At 36.2% G+C, this 22,024-nt stretch overlaps 1 protein-coding gene across 4 annotated transcripts in view; it reads right to left on the reverse strand.

Annotated features, from left to right (window-relative positions):
- The window catches only part of TRRAP (transformation/transcription domain associated protein), a 99,777-nt gene that overhangs the window by 60,482 nt on the left and 17,271 nt on the right, over nt 1-22,024 (reverse strand). For 2 of the 4 annotated variants that reach the window (XM_062607999.1, XM_062608001.1), the window contains exons 17-32: nt 21,835-21,932; nt 21,014-21,208; nt 20,150-20,341; nt 18,297-18,462; nt 16,822-17,078; nt 15,775-15,975; nt 12,646-12,824; nt 11,405-11,604; nt 10,402-10,619; nt 10,076-10,273; nt 9,152-9,412; nt 8,002-8,163; nt 6,690-6,786; nt 6,118-6,239; nt 4,497-4,667; nt 3,694-3,762 (exon numbers count right to left, since the gene is read on the reverse strand). In XM_062607999.1, the coding sequence (XP_062463983.1) occupies nt 3,694-3,762; nt 4,497-4,667; nt 6,118-6,239; nt 6,690-6,786; nt 8,002-8,163; nt 9,152-9,412; nt 10,076-10,273; nt 10,402-10,619; nt 11,405-11,604; nt 12,646-12,824; nt 15,775-15,975; nt 16,822-17,078; nt 18,297-18,462; nt 20,150-20,341; nt 21,014-21,208; nt 21,835-21,932 (2,786 nt within the window). The remainder of the gene's footprint in view (nt 1-3,693; nt 3,763-4,496; nt 4,668-6,117; nt 6,240-6,689; nt 6,787-8,001; nt 8,164-9,151; nt 9,413-10,075; nt 10,274-10,401; nt 10,620-11,404; nt 11,605-12,645; nt 12,825-15,774; nt 15,976-16,821; nt 17,079-18,296; nt 18,463-20,149; nt 20,342-21,013; nt 21,209-21,834; nt 21,933-22,024) is intronic. The other 2 variants (XM_062608002.1, XM_062608000.1) reach the window with 1 other exon arrangement.

Raw genomic sequence — 22,024 nt, forward strand, 5'->3', positions numbered from 1 at the left:
AGAGTTACAGAGTGCTCACTGCACTATACCGAAGTGGCTCATGCATCAGTAAGCCAGACCTTCCCTTCTGAACAGCTCCTCACATACACCCCACCACCCCAGACTAGACATGAAGAAAAAGATAGGCATCTTTCCCACATATTTCAAGCAAGACCACGATATACTGAAGTATATCTTGTAAACAGCTGGTTATTTCAAAGAAAAGACAGCTCTGTTCTACCACTAGATGCTAAATTCTTCTTAAGCCCCAAGCCATTTTGTGTTTTTCTTTCACTGTGTAATTTAAAACTGTATTTCAGTAAACTAGAGTTTGGATTTCTTCAGGAAGAAAAGGGAAAGGAAAATACCAAAACACCCACCCTCACCAACTCCCTACAACCAATTTCTAGGATGAGCTACACAAAAGATTATTATCAAATGTATTGCTTTTCCTCAACTGAATGTAAACACAAAGTACTAGGCCCACTTCTTCAACATGATCTGCCTAGGCAGACCCCCACAAGGCTACTCTCATGGATTGAGGTGCAGGACTGAGAACACATATCAAATCTTTTGAAACCACTTGTGCCTTCACAGAAATTAAAAATCCTGCTCTTCCTAGTACAAACATGCTTAGCATCCTGAACAGCAATGTTACCAAAACAGCTCCGCCACAGACAAACAGAAGACAATTCACAGCACTGCACTCAAAGACATAACGCACTCTGCCCAAAACACAACAGTAAAACTAATACACCACACTTCAAAAGAAATCTAAAAAAATAAGAACAAAAAAAAAGAAACAAAAAAAGCCCAACACAACAACAAAGAATTTCCTGGTGCCTCCACTGAGTTTCTCACCTCTACCACTTCTGCAGCAGGCTGAACCAAACCAGAAGTCACAGCATGAAAAGGAAAAGCCCACAAGAATATCAAACAAATGAACAAATCAGGATATGCTATTCTTCAGGCTGCAGCCAGAAACTGACTTCAGTAGGGTTATTTCTCATCTCAAAGAATGGAGACAATTAATATCTCTCATGCTCTGAACCACTCTTCTAAGAATTAGGATGAAAAGTATACTTTTTGCACTTGTATGTTGTTTAGACACAGCTTCTCAAATATTTATAGTGAACAAAAAATAGATACAAGATTATTGAGTCAGGGGAAACAATAATTTAGCATCTTCCAAGAAAAATCTGTCCAGCATCAATTATGAAATCACTTTCAATACTTCAACTACCAAGATATAAAGTCCTTCTAATAGGCTGCAATGCAGAATTTCCACATGCTGCCACTGTTCATGAGAAGAGACACAACCATCTATTCAAAACTTGAGGGTTTTTATTACTGGACATGACTTAAAAAACTCCACTCTCTTTCTTGGGGAGGCAGGGAAGAAAGGAAGGAGGGACTTAAATCAAAGATTTCACTCATTAGGCAAATGAATTAGACCTTAATCACTACTTAATATGTTATGTTTTAATTTGTTCATTTATCTAAATAGCAAAGACACAGTTCAGGAACACAGTAGGACTGTCATTTTAAGTGAATGAAGAGCTTAGTTATTCTGGCATCAATGCAGATCTTCACAATAGCTGTTAATTATTATGCAGCATATTTAACTGAGATGTTTGAAGTTTTCAGTTTGTCTACAATTTTCATTTACATATGAAAACTCTATATTCCACAGACTCCTGGGCTGTTTCATTCAGAAGCTTCACTGACTAGCCACTCGGCAGTCAGCTGGAGAGCTGCATGACACCACTAGCATTACCATCAAGTGGCACCTTCATTAATTGCTGCTGGAAAAAGATGAAAACCCTTTAGGTCAAAAAAAAAGTTACCATAAGTAACAGTGCTCTGTACTGTTTCAGCTGGCAAACATAAGACTCCCTACAGATTCCATTCTCCACTGCATGTTTACCATCTCCTAGATCCAAACACTCACCCACTCTGAATGATGCAACCTACACCCCAGTAACACTCCCCAACATTGCTTGTAAGTACCTCAGATTTTGAAATCTTACTATGGGTAAGAAAACATGAGTAAGGAAAAGGCCAGCCACAGTAACTCTGATCACCTGTGTCGCCATCCTAGTTTTTCACATTTAGAAGATACAATTAGAACATACGGACAAATGAACACAGGCTGCCACAGCAATTGCATAAAGACCATACTGTCTGTGCCTTCCTTCAGTTTCCTTGAGTTTTTATTTTCAAGAAAACATTAGAGCAACAACTGTGAGGAAAACAGTAATATTTCAATCAGCTTTGCAGTCACACAATTCTAGTTGGAAATGTTTCCACAGACTTCCCTCCTCCCCCAAGAAGCGACAATGGATTCCTTCTCTCGCATGTCTTTTGTGTACCTCCCCCTCAACATATATAGGTTTTAAGCCAACACTAAAATAAAAAAAAATTACAAGTTTAGGAGACTAAAAACACAACTCATAAAAAACATCAATAGAAGACATTAAAAGCAGAAGAATTCACAATTACATGTGATTTAGGGACAACTAAAAACTGTTCTAAAGGTGCTTCAAAAGACTATTGCTATAAAAAGATCTGCAAGATATCTGTAATCATCACACCTGAGGAAAAGAGAATCCCAAAAGGTGACTACAGAGGCCTTAGAACTACTCTGACCTGAATACAATGAGTTTAACTGAAAAAATGTATAGATTTTAAGTTTAAACATAAGAAACAAATTCTATTCCATTAGAGAACATCTAGGTCAAATACAAAGCAATGACTAAATTCATATTTAAAAGTTCTCTTTACAATGACAGGAAAGAGTGAAGAAAAGCCAATTCCATGTTTTGAGGGAAATAAAAACCCAATCTAATATCATTTTCATTTGGAAAACAAAGAAATTAGTAAGATTTCCCCATTTTTTCCTACTTGCAATAATAAATCTCAGCAATTAATTTAAGTTATTGGTAAAATCTTAATAGAATTACAGCACTTCTGGTAATCTACATGAAACTACACAGAAGCAGGAACTCCCTTCAGTGCTGAACTGCTAAGAGGACACAGTGTTGTCATTACACTGGGCCATTTTCCATTTATAAGAACACTGATCAGCTTCCCATAGTTCAAAGTTGAGACCATTCATCGGGATAGGAGAGAGATTTTAATGTGAGCTCAACTTGTTTTTCTTAAGTTATATAGTATCATTTAAAATTATCATTAAAATTAGGTGGGATTATATTATTCTGTAGAATTTTCAAAATACTATGTCATGAACATCAAACATATTAGTGAAGAAAGAGGGAATATCCTGCTGAGCTTATCAACCATTCCAATGAAGAACAGATTTCTAAGCAGAAAATCCTGAGAAAGAAATAAAAACAAATGAGCTGTTCCACACCAACCTGTATAGAATAGGCTTTAAAGTAACCATTATCAGCAGATAAGAAGCTCCTCTTACTAAGAGTTGCCATTCATTCATTCATTCATTCATTCATTCATGGCTTGACTTCGCGCACGAAGATTTGGGAAGGGCTTTACCCACGCTTACTACAAGCGCGCTGGTGACTAAAAAGGCCAATACTAAGAGTTGTAACAAATATTCAACATACATCTAAGATCATTAGCTTTTAACAAAACATCAGTGTGTAACCAGTTATGGCAACATTTACAACTGAGTTCTATAATTCAAAAAATACTGGTTTTTCTTGTCTTCCCACACACAAGAATTCACTAACTTACATTTCCATCACTCCGTTGTCCACCTTTGTGTGTAATAACTACAACTTCCATCCATTTACGCAGGTGTTGCTACAAAGAGAATAATTAGCATTATTCTTCTAACTATACTATTCCATTTTAGCAAGTGACAGCATATGCTACAAGAAAACAAGTAGAGGCAAAAGTGATTGTTTGAAGGAAACAAAGGAGAAACTGATTAGTTATTTTCACTGCTCAGAATGAAGAGCTTGCTGTTGTTAGAAGTCCTATCCATAATAAAGAAAGCAGAGCTTATAAAACTTACATCAAACGGCACAAAAATCTGACAGGCTCACATTTGTCTAATGATTTCCTTGATATGTATGCATTTAAATATTTGAACATCTATGGCAAAAGGCTAAAGAATTTACAGTTTAAAAACGGCAAATAAGAAGGGCAATACCTTCCACCATTTTAAAAATTGAAATAACACCAAAACAGACTTACTTTACTAGGAAACATAACACGTTTTCAAGGGTTTCCATAGCATATTGTGCTGCTAGCACCTTGCTTAATGGTAAATTTGTCCAAGCAGACCTCAGCATAACTAGGTATGTCTTCACTAGAAAAGAAGATCTCTTAACTTTCTGGTTTAGCACCTCTTTAAAATGTTTTAGCTCTTTAAAAACGTGGGCTTTTTTTCTATGAATTGTGAAACAAAAATCTTATATTACCAGTATGTACACTGAGTTACTACTGATTTGTTCTTTAACTTTCAACAATATGAATACTCGTTAGAAGAAAAATTCTTGGGAAAGAGCTAAAGAAAACTTAAATCAGCTTACCATCATCTGATCACAGAATTTATCATTAAAAGAGTTTGGGAAAAGCCTAGTGACAGATGTCAGACGATTCACAACGTTCAGTGTCAGACTTCGATAGTCTCCTAACATCATAAGCAACGGTCTCATGTGTGTATGAATTTGATCAACTTCTATGGTAGCTCCTTCCAAGAACTGCAAGAGAGTACAGGTTTAAGATACAGATGGAGGGGAGAGTGATTTGTGTGCAAGCACCTGTCTTAAAATGAATTCTGCTGACTTGACATTTCTTGTTTTATTTTGTACTTTCAGAATGCAATACCTTAAACAATGTTTTTTGCTGGAAATATACACAGTGACAAGATGAATTTGGGAAGCATTTAGGCATTGCTGACACACAGTAGGATATTCCATAATATAATCAAGGAGGAGATCTTAATTACAGACAGATTGAAAAATGGCCACAACTATAAATTAGATACACAGCTACGGACGAAAGACTTAGACACTGCCTTATTAAGGACTGCCGTTCATCTGGCTGTAGGCAAGAGCAGATTTCTGTCTTTCTGTCTGCATGCATTCTGAGTAACATAAAAGTCCAAGAGAACGTGGCTGCAAGCAGCCAGAGAGTATTTCATAACCAAACATCCTGTGGGCATAGATTTATGACAGAGAAAAAACAATCAGAAAATCTTATACCAACTGCAAAGGTCAGAATAACCCTTATTTGCTTCCTCTTACCTCTCAACAAAACTGTACTGTCAGCAAGCCATAAATAATAAGTACATTCCCTCTCATGACCAGAGTGACATGAAAAGACAACATCTGACCTCTAGTAAATGGCCTAAACAATCGTAAACCAGCAGTATTATACTAGTTATACTCCCCATTAGATAACAGCAAATCTACACAGTACAAAGAGGCTGTATTTTTATTATTTTCTGTATCAAGAAAAATGGTATTAAAATCTTGCTGAATCAGAATTAAGCACACTTACTGTGCAACAAAATCATGATGAGAGAACAGCCTTTTCGCTGTCCTTCCAGGTTTTTTACACTACCCTGTCCTAGCATCCCCAGGACAGGGTAGTGTAGCACCACGTAAGGATAATAATTTTGAACATGAAGAACAGCCTCAGTCCTGCTCCTTAAAGTAACTGCCATACTGCAATGCAGAGTCTAACTCGGCTCTATTGCTTACTTTTCCAAAAACAACTATGAGGTCTTTTACTACTTTTCAGGAACAAAAGAGAAACATGAGAAAAGCATTTACAATAAAGCCAGGCATGAACATTTGCAAAACTGCTGGGAAGAACTGACACTGTTTATTTAGAAAAGAAGATTCATTTTACAAAGACCAAACAAACAGAAAGACCAAAAGACCAGACAGACAGAAAGACTGAAAGACTTGGTCCTTGCCCAAGAGCTTTTAATGCTTAATTTCAATCAGAAGAAATTTTTATGGCTAATTTCATATGCCCCCCCCAAAAAAACGCATCTGACAGAAACTTAATTATATTGGTGTCACTAACAAGAAGTTAACAGCCATCATTTACTATATAGAACTTTGACAAGAAGCTTTGTAACAAGGAATTAAAGCAGAGAGAACAATGGTCTCAAAAGCAATGCTGTTTTAATACACTAACCTTTCTCATGCATGCTTCTCCTGCCTCCTGCAGCTCATTATTTGTTGAATTAAGTGCCTTGAAAAGTGCAGCAATGATCTTCTCTCTTGACTGAGGCAAGTAATTGCAGGCAGCTAGAGCATCTGCAAACACCAAATTTGTTCTCTTTGTTAACTCAGTATCAAGGAAGAAAAAGAAAAAACAAAACACACCAAAACCTAATTTTACATTTCTTCTCTTCAAGTTTCTTCTACTTCATCTTAAATTACCGACAGATAAATTATAGCATACTTGGCCAAAAACTACAGGCATCATAAAACAGTGAAAGATTAGGAATGCTATTAACAGCATTCTAAAGTTTTCCTAATGCTATACAACATAATTAGTCTAAAAAATATTTTGGGTTAATTTCAGAAACTAAATCCTAGTCATTAAGAAAGCAGCGATACTTTCCCATTATTCTCTCCATTAAACTGTGACCTCTAGAGAACAGTCATCAGTCTCAAGTTTCCTGCTGCCCTTGGGGAGAGGACTGCCCGCTGCTCACAAGGTCACTTATCTACACCAAACTTTGCTTAGGAAGTTTTACTTACTTAGGGCTGCAATCCGAAGAGGTACAAGTGATGGAAGACTCTTGTAACAGGGTAGTTTCATCAAAGCAGTATCTTCGGCCTCACACAAATTCAGTAACTAGAGAAAAGAAAATAAATCATTTCAGCTTAGCACTGCAAATCACATTTGAAATGGTATTATTACTTTTTGAGTCTTGTTTCCTCAAAGAGCCAAGTTCAAGGAAGCACAATAATCACCCTTCAAATCTCACCAACAGGAAAAATTCTACTCAAAATCAGGGTGTAAACTCCTATTAAAACTGGTGGTTAGCCAGAGGCTAGAGAGCCCATTAGCACTGCCACCAGAGAGAAGGCAGGCAATAATTAGCCATTTTGCTGGCCTGTACCTTCCTGGTCTATTTGCATACAGGCTGCTCATATGATAGAAGAAGAGCAGGTCTACAGAAAAGCTTGTCTCCTGAATGACAGTATAAGAGAAATGAAAATATTGAGGAATGGGGTAAGAAAACAGAAGGAGATTAACAGGGAAAAAAATGTGCTGAAAATGTCTTCAGGAATTCTAATACCCAGAGGGACAATTCTTTCCTACACAGGTCTCCTCTTTGCTCTTGCTCCTCAGGCAAGCATCTTCAATGTACGTATATAGATTTAGTTAGAAAACACTGAACAGGCTGAAACAAAGTTATGCAAGCTCATAATGTCCAGGTTGCACCTATATCCAAGAACACTAACAAGATTCAGATATTAAAAATACGAACATATCACTCTCACCATTACAGACATTTCTGATGTACAGCACTTTGTTTTTGTCTTAAGTCAAAACCAGAGGATCCTCTGCATACCTGGTCCTACTAATTGCAATTACTGTTGGAATTAAAGACATCCTGAACTTCTATTTGGATAAGACAGCCAGGTAACCAAGGGACTAGACAGTTTCTCTAAGTTAAATCTACACACTACTTTTATATCTGATTTTACTCAAACTGTTAGGGAATCATAAACCTTAACAAACAATATCTATGTTTTGGTTTTACAACAATTTATTTAGTAGATACACTGTGCATAAAATAGGACCTAAATATGAAAGTTAGGGCTGCTAGCTTAGGACTTCAACACCAAAGTTCATTTAATGTATTTCACAGACTGCTTAGCTCAGAGATAGTATGCTGCAGGTAAAGGCAGATCGCAGTTCATGTTTCAAAAGGTAAAATCTTACATTTTGGTGAAAGTTTAAAATGCACAGAGAAAAATGTGTATTTTTAACAATGAAACTTCTAACACCATCTCTACTTAAGCATCTACATTCAAATATCAGAACATAAAAGGAAAGTACCTCCGTGTAGAAAACCTTGTGTTCCACAACATTCAGATCCATTGTAAACAATCGGGGTTGCAGGGTTGTGCAAAATGTGTTTCCCTCCATCAGGCCAATCTGGGCATTTGCTGGTTGATGCCTAAGCAAATGCTTTTTAGGAGGAACCATGTCTTGGAGAACCTACACAATGTAATTTAGATTACTGAATTAGCGGTCTATTCAAAAGACCTTACAGACCTAACCATTAAGAGGACACCACTGGTCACGGCTGCATGTTTCTATCCATTTACTACTGTGGCTACAGACATACCTCTTCAGAAATCACTATGCAAGAAGAAAAGTACCTTTCTGAACTAATTTAATTCATAGACAGCTGTTAAAAAACTCAGTAACTGTAATTATTACATAGTCTCTGTGAAACAAATCTACGATACTTAAATAAATTCACAATATTCTATAATTTTATTATTATATATTATATATATAAGAAATTCATAGACCTGAGCATTTCAAATGTTCAGGTCAAGAATATTTTAAGCTCCTAAAGCATCAGAAAAACAAAAACATTCATGTAAGCTTTTTCCACCACATCAACATCTCTTTCCCCTTTAAACACCATTAGCAAAAGATACCAATTAGGGGGTTTCTCTGTATGTTCACGAACTACCCTAATGACAGCCACAATTTCATATGTTGTGGTGGCCCTTAGAGCTTATGTACATTTACTTCTCTTTCAAAAGTATCAATGCTATTAGCTTTAAGAAGTATCGAGCAAAAAGTTATTTCAAACAGCTTTGATCTTTATAGTCTCCTCCTGGATACAGAAAGGCATAGCAATGTACCTCATATTAAGAAAATAACACAAAATTGAGGTTCTAAATGCAGTATCTACCTGGCCTAGCCTATGTCTGATCAGTGGTAGGATGAGCAGCCCATAATTTCAGGAAGTAAATCAACCTGAAGACACTATAAATACTGGCTAAGCAGTCAGGCACAGCTTGCATGCATCTCTACAGTACTGCAACCATGGTGTATTTTAGAGCAATGAAACCTAGCAAATGACAAGCATATGCTATCACTAATGTGGGAAAATGTACTCAGAAAAGCATTTTGCAAATCCAAACTGGTAAACAACTGTAAACTCACTTTTAGTAAGTATTTCTCTTACCTCTTTATGTGGCTCCATTATCACTGTGACGCTTTTTCCAGTGACCTGCGCAAGTACCTGCAACGAATGCATGGCTTGTTTTCTCACAGTGGAGTTTGGAGAGGTTACTTCTCGAACAAGGTCATGTGTGACATGATGGAAAGACTTTTCCTGTGCTGCTAGGATTTCTTCTGTTTTTTCTTCATCTTTTAAAGGAGTTGCACATCTAATTAAAAGCTGTTCTAATGTGGTCTTTGCCATAGCGACTGCTCCATTGGAAACCTAAGGTATCATAGATTATTTTTATTAAATATGTACAGAACAAAGATCACAAACCTACACACTACTTATTAATGCACCAAGCATTTGATTTTGATGAATCCTCTGCAAACAGCTAAAACCATGTAAAGCTTGAACAGAACACACATTAAACTAGTCTTCCCACCAACCGTTCCAAAACTAAAAGCTGCAATACAGCACAATTTTATAAACTAACTGAAGTGCTGGAACCCTTGGCACTGCTGTCACTGTATGATTCACAACTGAGAAAAGGTCAAGCCTGCAATTCTCTAGGTATCTATAACTATATACAGCTTTTTGATAACATGAACAACTTTCAAACTAAACAAAGAAGAAAAACACTCCAGTGTTTTTCATGCAAGCGACAGTGAATCTAGTTCTTTCAGTGATCTAAATGTGACCTGCACACATCTCCTCCGAAAGAAACCAATGTAATTTCAAGAACTTTGAAAAAGTTATGTGGAAAAAACAGACCTCATTCCTAACCTCAGGTCTTGGTTTAAGTTAAAATGCCTAAAACTTACATATAACTGATATATTCTGAAGTTAAGTAAAAACAAGATTTGCAAGAGCTCAGTCTGGGTGAATTTAAGAACAAAAGCTTGTTTTCCCCATACTATTTGATATAATTAATTCATTAAATACCTCTCCAGTTAGATCCATCATAACAAACAGAAGTGCCTTCAGGAAAGTCTGCTGGTTCTGGAGGACCCAAATTAATGGCAGTCGTTCCATAAGAAATTTAATCGATACAACACCTCCTAGTTTAGCATACCAAGCTTGTTCATAACAGCAAGCACATAAACGTTCCACAATGTATGAAAACAAGGGAAGCTGACAAGCCTGGACAGAAAGAAACGTATCAGTTTGCTTTTTCAGCTCATTGGTAGTCTCCAAAAGTTTAGGAGCAAATTTGTATTGGCTGAAATGACATCATTCAAATTCATTTAATATATATATATATATATTACCCTTTCCTTTGAACCCAAGATAATGCTTGCGACATCAAATATCACTGCTAGAGCAACTTCTCCTATCTTGCAGAGCTCCTTCTCCTCATATGCCATGCAGATTGCTATGGCATCGATAAGTACCAAGGGATCCATGCCTTTTGACCCATTTTCTTCACTATGAAACATGGCTGTACTAGGCTGGCTTCCAACCTGATAGCACTGCAGCAAAAAAGGACCTGTAATTTGTGTTGGGGAAGAAAAGAAAGAAAGGGAAAAAAAAGATAAAATAATGGATATTTCAATATGAATAGTCTTTCAATTAGATTTTACTACTCCTCGGAGTAGTTGATGGCAAAACCAGTAAGCACTGTGTCTATTTGCATATAAATGGATTCTAAGGCATTCTTCACTTTTAGAAGAAAAAAAGATTGTATCTACTTGGATATTTTCTTCTATGCACTAGAATATGCACTGAAAAAAAGATTTAATTAAAACAAAGAATCATAAAAATTCAAGTTACATTAATGTGACAATGAACAGTGACATGCTTATACTACGTCTTTTCCCAAATTACTTGCCATACAGGGTAACTCCAAGCAAAAAGTTTTCTTCATAGGTACAAGGCACTGCAGCGCTCTAACATTTACTTTGTTTCTCTGATGGTCCTTCAAAACCATGAGTGGAAACAACCCAATGGAATACCCCCTAGAAAAATAACTGCGTGTATCAAGTAACACAAATTATCTGGAAATATAACCTGTGCTAAGCTGTAATTATTTCATTAGGTGGAGCATTTTAAAAGTATTATTAGGTCATTGATGGGTTTTTAAAACCTGCCTTGTAATTTTTTACTGCTCAAAAGAATTAAAATGTAATTCCGCCATCAAACAAAAAGCAACATATCTATCCAGAAACCACTGCAATATCATGACTTTGTTAAAACAAATCACTATTAGAAAAGCAATAAACTTCTCCACCCCTCTCATGACAGTCCACATGATCTCTAGTCCACTTTACTTACCACACTGCTGAGCAACTGCCACCATTGTGTAATGGCGGATTAAGCTGGCTACAAAAGGCAGAGCACTGGGCCTCAGATCTTTGATGACTGCTGACATGAACGCCCCTGTCAGTGCCTGTTCAAACGTTTTACGAGCTGGAGTATCCTGAGCTTTGTATCGATGAGAAATAATCACACTGGGTATGGACTTCTCAGTAAAGCTGAAAGACAAAATGAAGTTCATTAGAAGCCTAAACTGCAGTTCTGGCAGCTCAGTTGTGAGCAGTGTCAAGTACTTGATTTAAAGTTTGCTTTCAATATCTAACTCCTTCTCCACCTCCCATTTTCCTTTGACAGAGCTAGTTCAGTTCACTCCGTCCATATTAATTTTGTCAAGCAGTGGTCTCAAACATGATGGATAGCTCAATTTCATCAGGAACATTTAAAGCCAGTGGTTTAGAAGAAGCCACATATATTGCAAATAACAGGTATACAGGCATCACACTTCAACTCAATTACAGAATGTCATTTTCAATATTTTGACATTTTCCCTTTTTTAAAATGACATTTGATTTTAATCTTGAAAGATTGAAACATTATTTATCAAACCACTGCCCAACAAAACCTATTCATTGCAAAATCATATTTACGTCAAGTCTAACAAGTCCAAATTATAAAAGCTACTATAATCTTTAGCTATATTTACTACACTGAAAGAGTCAAAGTCAGCACACTCTTCATGGGCAAAGATGTCAAAGTTGTCTAAAAGCAATAAACTCATTAAGTATCAATGACTAAAATTGTAAAATATGTAATTAAAAGTATCAATAAAAAGCCCCCCACAGTAACATAAACAGAGGTTACATCTGTGACTATGTTATAGTTTGGTCACGAAATGAAACTGTATTTTGTATCTCTTTCATTTTAGTAAAAAGTTAAATGCACACACGAAGCAACACAATCTGTTAGTCTTAAAAATGCAATTAAGGACCAGAATATTCCAACTATTTAAATATACTAAAATATAATTAATTTAAAAAATGTAACAGATTGTACATGGCACTGTGATTGGGGGAGAAAATTAAAGTATGAACATTGACACGTCACTAGCATTAAATAATCTGTTGACTGGATTCCTCTTACTGGAGAGTCCTGCACAGATTTAAAAGGAATCAGGTAAAAATGCCATTAAGATGATGTTACCCAGACTAACCACTGTCTCTAAATTAGGTTGTTCTAGAAACACTATAAATTTTACATACACATTTACGTTTAAAGAATTGTCATACTTGGGATGTGCAAGAAGCTGGTATAATGCATGTTTATTATCATCCAGGCTCATCATGGCTACCAAAAAACACTTGATTACTTCCCATGCTTGCCTCCTATAATACGGTTCTGTGTTAGCACTCTTCAGACAGTCCAAAGCAGTCTCAATTGCCTACAATGAAAAAGAGATAGATAGTAACCAAATACTTCTTGTTCTTAATATTTACAATGAGGTCATTAATCAAGAGAATGGTATCTTTAACATACATTAAAAGTAACTGTAACAGAACGTACAATTTTGACTAAGTTAAGAAATACAAAGAATGCCTGAGAGAGCAGACTGGAAATTATCATGATGCTTGCTGTGCTTCTATAAATGCAAAGTTTCATGGCAGATACATTTATTTGCATGGTCAGAAAGCATCTGAATTCATGAGTGAGATACACCCCTCAAGAAAATCTTCCTCACCTTCCCTCCAACAATAATTGCTGTTCTTAATCCCTATACACTGTTAGTATCCAACGTATTTATATGCACATATAAATGGTACCATAAAATGTTCCATCTTACAAATTACTTTGTCATATTTTCCATGAAACATATTTTTCATCATACATTTAATCATACATGATGATTAAATGTCTCTGTAAGTAAAGTCTAAACACCATTTACTTAATGGAAATAGTATTCTTCCTTTGCAAGAAGATCTAATGTGTTTTAGAATAATTCAAATAACCTCTTAAGATATGAATGCAATGAAAATGGAGAGTACATACTTCGGAAAATGACTATGTTGCATATACGTAAGCACAGCTAGATAGTTTCTATACTTCCCCAAAAACTAAAGCAAGAAAGTAAAAATGAATTATATACAGGCTCTAAGTAGAACAACATGTAAAAGTTGTTTTGGAGTGCACAAAATTAGAAATTCTGATACTTGATCAATTGTGAATAAAATCTAACCATTTATGCTTAACCAGGATTATGAATAAAAAGGCTCTGCCTTCTTTGAAAGGAAAACCACATTTCCACTTACTGACTTAACTAGCTGTCATCCCATCACTGTTTGAGTAAGTTTTTAAGTATCTCAATGAAAAGAACAATATATTCTATGACTACAAATCTTCTCACACGCAGTGATGCAAGCTGGAATGGCAGTGCTCAGGTTCCTCCCTCCTTCAACATAAACAAGGAAGAAGCAGACAAGGACCTAGCATCATGCTTCTGACAGTCTGGGAAGGTTCAGTGCCAAACAGCTCAGATTTTGATCAAGCCTTTTACTCTAGAATTAAGATCCTAATAAAGCTGTATGACCAGCAGGTTGAAGGAGGTGATCCTGCCCCTCTACTCTGCTCTTGTGAGACCTCACTTGGAATACCGTGTACAGTTCTGGTGTCCTCAGCACAAAAAGGACATGGAACTGTTGGAAGGTGTCCAGAGGAGGGCCACAAGGATGATCAGGGGACTGGAGCACCTCCCTTATGAGGACAGGCTGAGAAAGTTGGGGCTCTTCAGCCTGGAGAAGAGAAGGCTCCGTGGAGACCTCATAGAAGCCATCCAGTATCTGAAGGGGGCCTATAAGGATGCTGGGGAGGGACTATTCATTAGGGACTGTAGTAATAGGACAAGGGGTAATGGGTTAAAACTTAAACAGGGGAAGTTTAGATTGGATATAAAGAAAAAATTCTTTACTGTTAGGGTGGTGAGGCACTGGAATGGGTTGCCCAGGGAAGCTGTCAATGCTCCACCCCGGCGGTGTTCAAGGCCGGGTTGGACAGAGCTTTGGGTGGCATGGTTTAGTGGGAGGTGCCCTGCCCATGGCAGGGGGTTGGAACTAGATGATGTTAAGGTCCTTTCCAACCCTAACTATTCTATGATTCTACATTTTACACAGACCACAGAAAACTACTAAAGCACCGAAACAAAACATGGATTTCTCATTTTCAATTTATTCCACTTCTTTCTACTTCTAATTTGACATTTCCTGTTTATAGTTACAAAGTATTCAGCAGATACATTGTTTCTTGGTCAACACCAAGAAGCTGAAGATCATTCTCTATCATTAACCAACACCTTAGATGCATGAAAACTTTGAAATTAAACCTAGATGGACAGGAAAATGCCAGCAATTAGAGTATTTATATACATTCAAGTCATCAGTTTCAGTACAGAGGAGAGATCCATAAAGCTATCTGTATTTTAAGAATCATTTTTCCAAGCTATTTTGAAGCCTGATGGTTATACGGAGCCAAAGAGACCCAGCTGCCTGTACAGAAAACTGTTTACCACATTCAGATCATATCGACTTATGAAAGTGTAATTGAAAAGGTAAGTAACTCTACAGGCCAAATTAACTCAAAATATAGCTTCACTCTCAGATCCCAAGACACTGATTAGATTGCTGTAATTAGTGAGAACTCAGCATTTGTGACACACTGAGATGAAAGCCTGTACAAGTACAAAGTGGTTTTGTAGCTCTGAGAAGCTATAAATCGAAGCAGTATAGCAAAAGTTAGAAAAGTGAAGAAAAAGGACGTGTACTGAAAAGCATTTATTTGGGCTAGTTTATCTCCTATCACTCTGTAAAAGCAGAACAGCATGTTTAAGTTTTGGAGGTGACATATAGAACAGTTTGAAGCGACAATAAAGAAAGAACAGGTTGGCAAGCTTCTGCTAGTTTTGCATGTCAAAATGAAGGAAGAACTTAGTGTAAGTCTATCTGCCTTTTACAGAGGTTCTCAACTGAGACTACACTGCATAATGGAAAAAGCAAAATAGCTCTTTGCAGTGATTTCTGAAACAATGTTTTGTCCTTTACCTGCCAAGTCTGTCAACTCAAAAAAATACGTAAGTGGGTTTAGATTCTGTGTCTCCGTTACAAACACAAAGTAAAAATCTCTTTGTCTCACTGAAGGGATATTAAATAAAAATAAAAATCAGGTATGCAAGAGATCCTAAAACCTACTTTTAATTATGTAAATTCTGTAGTTATTAACTCACATCTGGAACTGGCAGACATACCACACATTTTTCACTAGGTTTTACAAGCAAACTTCCAAAAAATCTGTAATAAAGGAAAATGAGACAATTTCTTAGCACAGAAAATAATTTAAGCTCTTACCTTTTCCATTGGGAGCTGAATGGACGCTTTACAGTCTGAAAATTCAATTGTAATACTGGGTCCCTGGATTTCTGTGACTACATATTGTAGTTTCTGTGATTCCTTTAACATCTTCCTATTACTTCCACCAAACTTACCAAGGACACGATAAGCCACATGAGAAATGCTGTCTGCAGGATTGCGCAGTGTACGCCATAAAGCCTGTAAATATTTTAAATGTTACATGGTCAGACCAGTCTCACTTCAACATTTTTCAAGTTGTAATGTAAAAAAATATTAAGGAAGACACTTATTCTTATATCTGGCTAACTGGTCCGTAACTTCCAGAAAATACTTATCTAGATGGAATAAAAGCAGTCTAAGCTTGCAACAGTTCAACTATTCTGTAACAAGGCTGTCCTAAATGCAGTTTTAGATTACATCAAAAAGCAAGCCAGTTAAGGCTGAAATCAAATAACCTCAAAGATCTAGTTCTGAAACATAAAAAGCAAATAAAGAATCATATTTAGAAGATAAGCTATATGAAAGCACTGTATTAAGGGAAACAGACACATTTAAAACATTCAAACTTTCAGTCACATCATCTTCACTGTATACATAAGACTGCATATAGCTGTCAGTCATAAGATGCTGAAGGTAATAAGCTTGTGTTGTTTGCTTCGGTTTTTTTTGTTGTTGGGCTTTAGGTTTTCTTTTTAATTAAAAAAATTAAATCCTTTTCTGTACCAACTTATCCTAAACATAGTAATAGTCTTGCTACTGAATTCCAAGTCTTAACTTTAACCCAACTCTTTACTGCTTTAATTCCAACTCCTAGCCATATGCTCTGTTAGAAGTCTTTAACAGAGGTACAGAAAAAACAAATCACTTTCAAATTTTTCACAGTTTTCAGTTTAACAACACAACACCAACTGGCCTTATACATACACACCAGACTGGTATGGTTCTCATAACAGATTTAAGTTTTTATAACCAAAAGTTCACCCAAATTTCTAATAATAGTGAATCAATGACCTCTTGTGGTCTAACGGGAAACAACATGTTTACCTGCATTAGCTCAGCTCGAACTGGCTGAATGTGATCATACAGAAAGTCTGGCTGCAAGTTATCCACACACAATTCCAGAGTTCTTAAGCCTTGGCTAACCAGGGTCTGAGATCCGTTGAGAGCCGACACCAAGGGATCCATCAACATTGGCAGGTAAGGCAGTAACGAGCTCAAACGAACTGGCACAGTGAGGCAGAGCTCTACAAACAAGTCTTTCATGTGTTGTTTATGAAGGCCACTTTGCAACATATTAAGTCCTGCAAATCATTGAGAAGTTATACAGAGGAAAAAAGCAGTTTATTGTTACAAACAGCTGTTTCCTAAATTCGGAATAACCTCACATCTTTAAAAGCTTTCAACTCCATAGATAATGTAGTTACAAAATGTAATACCATTAACAATTTTAACTTAGATCTAAAGATTTTAGGCAGTGAATGCTTTTGTGGGTACATGCATACACAAAAGGAGTATCTCTGCATATCCTAAAATTCAATATTAAAGTCCATAAAGTAGCTTTTGAATACAGATGAAAACCAGAAAAAGATCATTTAACCTGGTTAACCTCAGGCTTGTATCAACAACAAAAAAAAATGAAATCCACACAGAACAAATTGGTTTTGAAATATCTGGAATCCTGAAAAGAAGTATTAAATGAGTTCAATTACATTCACTGTCCCATACCGACTAGACACACTGCCCAACTTATTTTTCTTCCCATCAAGTTTTCATAAACCTATCTAGGACTTCTGCACTAATGTGTATCATATAATGATCTATAGATAACATACATATTTGCTAACTACAGTAAAAATTGCCACTAGAGCTGTACATGGAAACCACTGGATTACACATTCCTGGAATTGCTCCCATTAACTTGTCCTTAGGTTTAAACAGTTCTCCACATTTCCTTGCTCATCGTATCTCTGGAACACAGTTCTTGCAAGTGCAAATCCTCAATGAAACTGATAGTTATTTCCATTTCTTTTTGCAGACTGACGTTATCTGCATTTATATTTATCATGCACTTGCAGGTGCATACACGTACCCCCAAAAGCAGATCAACCAGAGCTTCTCTATAATGTCCTACCCACAAAACCATTGATGGCCTGGCACCATTGCTTCTCCTGTTACTCTTGTCCCTCAGTGCCACATGCTAACAAAGCTATCCAAGCAAAAAAAAATAAATGAAAGAAACAACAAAAAAAAAAAAAAAGCAAACCCAACAGCCCCACAATGAAAAGCAGAAAAACAAGCAGCAGAAATTGTGAAGCAGCCAAAACTATGGAGCCTGAAGCAGCTGACAGTAAATGAAAAGAAGCCACATTCAAGGTATTTCATCAACTGCTAAAAATCAGAAACTACTTATCAGGGGGATTAGGGCTTTAGTTTTGGGGTTTTTTAATTAGATAACTTTATTACTACTGTTTACATAAAAAGATCAGAAACTAGGGTGGAGAAAGATGGTATTGTTCTACCTTGCAGTAAGTTTGGTAACAGCGGCAAGAATTCTTGATATAACAGATCATGACTGCCTCCTCCAATAGATCTGAACAGTGCTCTGAGTAGCAGAAAATAGTTATAGGGCTCTTTGGCAGTCTGTGCAAGTTCCATAGAGCTGTTCACAATCTTGTGCAAATGTGGCTATAAAAGAAAAAAAAAAGCTTGAAGATTACTAAAATATTAATTTTATCATCATTTTACTGTACAATTTTAGAATGCAACAAGTTTCTCAGATCAAAAACCTTCAGCTATTCCAACTACTCTGATCCCACACTAATTTTATGCCACTGTTGAAACAGGTAAAAATTAAATCTGTATTTGAACAGTATCATGAACCCTAATCATTGTTTAATTAAATCCTGTTTTCATATTAGCCAAACAATCACACCTGCTTGCTACTTCAAGCAGTAACTTTACTATAACAAAACCTTTGTGCAAATCTGACACAATTAAAAAGACTTGCTCCACAGAAGGCAGGGACGTGTAGCAGAAACCAGAAGTGTCAGAATGATACAATATTAATTTACTCCTGATCTAACTTCATCACTAATTCTTAGGGCTTGTGAATGCTAAAATTGCGCTTTGAAAGCAATTTTCTACAAGTAAAAAAGCGGTATGGAACCACTTTCTAGAGATATTAACAATTTGCAGAAATTATTAAAAACAGTTGATAAATACAAGGAATCTCACAGATCAGGGACAAACAGTGATACAATTCTGGATTTTATTAATATCTAAAAGCTTTCTACATTGTTATGCAAATGCTCCAAACAGCCTTAATCATTCAATCAAATTGTCTACCCAAGGCCCATATCATCAATCCTGCGAAATAAAAATGTAACAAAAGCATGAAACTGTGAAGGTAGTACATCCCACTCTTTAAATTGGATCTCCAGCTTATAAAATCCAAATGACCTTGATTCTGATGCCAAACTGGAAGAATTTAAGCAAGATTATATGAATATATTGCTTCATATTCTTTTGTCTTTCAAAGAATATGGAAAAATTAGTAGCCACCACTCTGTTCTACCCAGAAAACAGTACTGCTCCTGCTGTAACAAACTGTTAAGCACGGAAATTATTATCACATAGTTACATGTATCAGAATGTTGTTTATTCTAAGGTAGAAGGAAGAGACATGGAGAGAAATTGTGAGAAGGAGCAGCGCTCAATATCTTAACGGTTTTTCTGGGTATAGGCAGCTGTTACTTCTATAAGAACAGAACACTTGCTTCAAGCTCAGTATTTCTAAACTCAGTGAATAATGAGATGATCTCATCAACATAAATAGATCCTTGGACTACAAAGACAGCATGATGTCAATAGCAGAAATGGCATTCTTTAATGCAGACTTTTTGAGAGCACAGAAATATCTAACTAAAGAGGTAAATGTCACTGAATATGACGTGAATGAACAAAATTCAGCAACATACAAAAAAAAGAGTGATTCCAGTCTAAGCAAAAGTCTTAAGTTAATATGGAAACAAAGAGGAAAAATATGCAAGAAGATATGCATATCCTGACAGTGAAGTTACATGGGTTTATTGCAATCCTAATCAGACCACAAACATGTATCAATCATTTATATTCAGAATTAGTACATCACTTTATAACTTCAAGTATGAAGCAAACAGTCACAGAAACCACCTTTTATAAATAAGGCAATGTACCCGGCATTTGGGAAAAACTGAGATGTTTCACTAATAAGGATTCAAACATGAAAAGACTATCAAATGTTAGACAGTGTTAAAACTAAGTTTCTTCAGACATCTGAAGAATGCATTAAGTCAAAACAGATTTTTTTGTTTCTAACACAAATGACCTTTACCTTCAGCATTTGTTCATTTTCAGCTGCAAATAGTGAAACTGAGCCAAAGACTAACTTGAACAGCTTGAGATACAGATTGGAGAGTTCCACATTAGAGCCCATTTCTGGCAGCCGATCCAGAAGATACTCTACCAAAATCGTTGCAAAGAGGGCAGAGGTAGTAGGGTTTGCCAAGAAGGAATTGGCAACAATCTATAGAATGAAATGACAAAGGAGTTATTGCTGCTATAATGAAAAGAACAGAAGGATAAATGCACTACCCATTTAAAACAAAGAACTAAGACACATTTCTTGCCCCATCTCCACTGCTACCCAAGTGATTCAGGTTATCCTCAGCGGCAACAACCATGCCTGTAACTTAACCATTCAAATTTAAAGTTTAATTTTAAATGTGCAATATGGGACTTGTATTCTGTAAAACAGTAGAACACTAACACAACCACCTGAACAAAACAAGAACTCCACAATGTTCAATACATTTCAAGAACAAAGTCTGCTCAGGGAGGCTGCTGAGTCTCCCTCTCTGGAGACATTCAAAACCCATCTGGATGGACTCCTGTGTAACCTGCTGTAGGTGACCCTGCCTTGGCAGAAGGGTTGGACTAGATGATCTCTATAGAGATCCTTTCCAAACATAACAGCTCTATGATTCTGTGTGATTCTATTCATATCTTCTAAACTTGGTCTGGAAAGCTTTTGAGAATCCATCTTCACAAAGTGTTTCCACAGACTGCTTCAAATCCTGCATGCTAATTTCAACATTATTATTTCTAATTCCGTATCAGCCTTATGTACTTTCAGGTATAAGCTATTTTCTGGATGGTATTTATTCTCAACTGAAAAAAGTAAACAAAAACATAATACCTGAAGAGCATAGTTTTTTGAGATTCGCTCCACCATGTAAGGAACTGTAGTTTGAAAGATTTCTTTAAAAGTTAAAGGGTTCATCATTGTGAACACACCAGCAAAATGCTCCAGAACTTCCTTTTCCTCTTTCATTCTGACTGTCTGACAGTTTGCTACTCGAACATATGTCTGTCCATTTCCTGCTATTTGGACCTACAGAAATTGAGAACACACATACACTGGTTACAGAACTGAGTAACCTTTTTCCCCCACTATTCTTAGAATACCTGTTGAAAAAAGAAAAGGCATTTTACAGGTTTCACATGAAGCCACACACAATTAGAAGAGCCAGTGGTGACAATGGAAATATTCAAATAGAGTATTTCTTATCACAGATTTTAAAACCACTAAGTCTGAAGTGGAGAAAGCCAACAGCAGGAGATATCATATTTGCAAAGTTACTTAATTCCAAATCATGTACATTTACATTTCATCAGTGCTATGTGTAGCTACAGAAGACAAACGCAGCCGTGTGAATACTTCAATTGACAGCTAAACTACCTCATGAAAATATCTAATCCACCACGTAAAAGACAACTGCTTTCAGTCTGACCTGACTGCATAAACACAGACAATTACAGCTGTTAAGAAAATAATTTATTCCTGGTAAGTACTTTGAAATTCATAACATTTCCCAACAGCTGGATACTGAAATTAAAGACTTAATGAAAACATACCTCATGCGAGATTTGTCTTTTAGCTGGCAAATAATTCCTTATTAAAAGATCTAGCACACAGTAACTGTACAAATAAAAGTGCTGAACAGTCAGGTTACATACCTGATAAATATCTAATGCTTGCATTGCGTATTTTACCAGTTTTATATAGATTTGAGTCTCTTTAGGTTGCAACTGCTTATTGGGAATGAATTGTGCTTCTGAAAGAAGACAAAGAATAAAGCAGTGGTTAACCATTAAAAAGAAGTATCTTGTTTTAATTGTAGAATTACAAAAGATCAATGTAATTAAA

Source organism: Pezoporus occidentalis, unplaced genomic scaffold, assembly GCF_034315485.1.
Source record: "Pezoporus occidentalis ecotype Australia unplaced genomic scaffold, CSIRO_AGI_Poc_V1 ctg128, whole genome shotgun sequence".
NCBI classification, from domain to species: domain Eukaryota; kingdom Metazoa; phylum Chordata; class Aves; order Psittaciformes; family Psittacidae; genus Pezoporus; species Pezoporus occidentalis.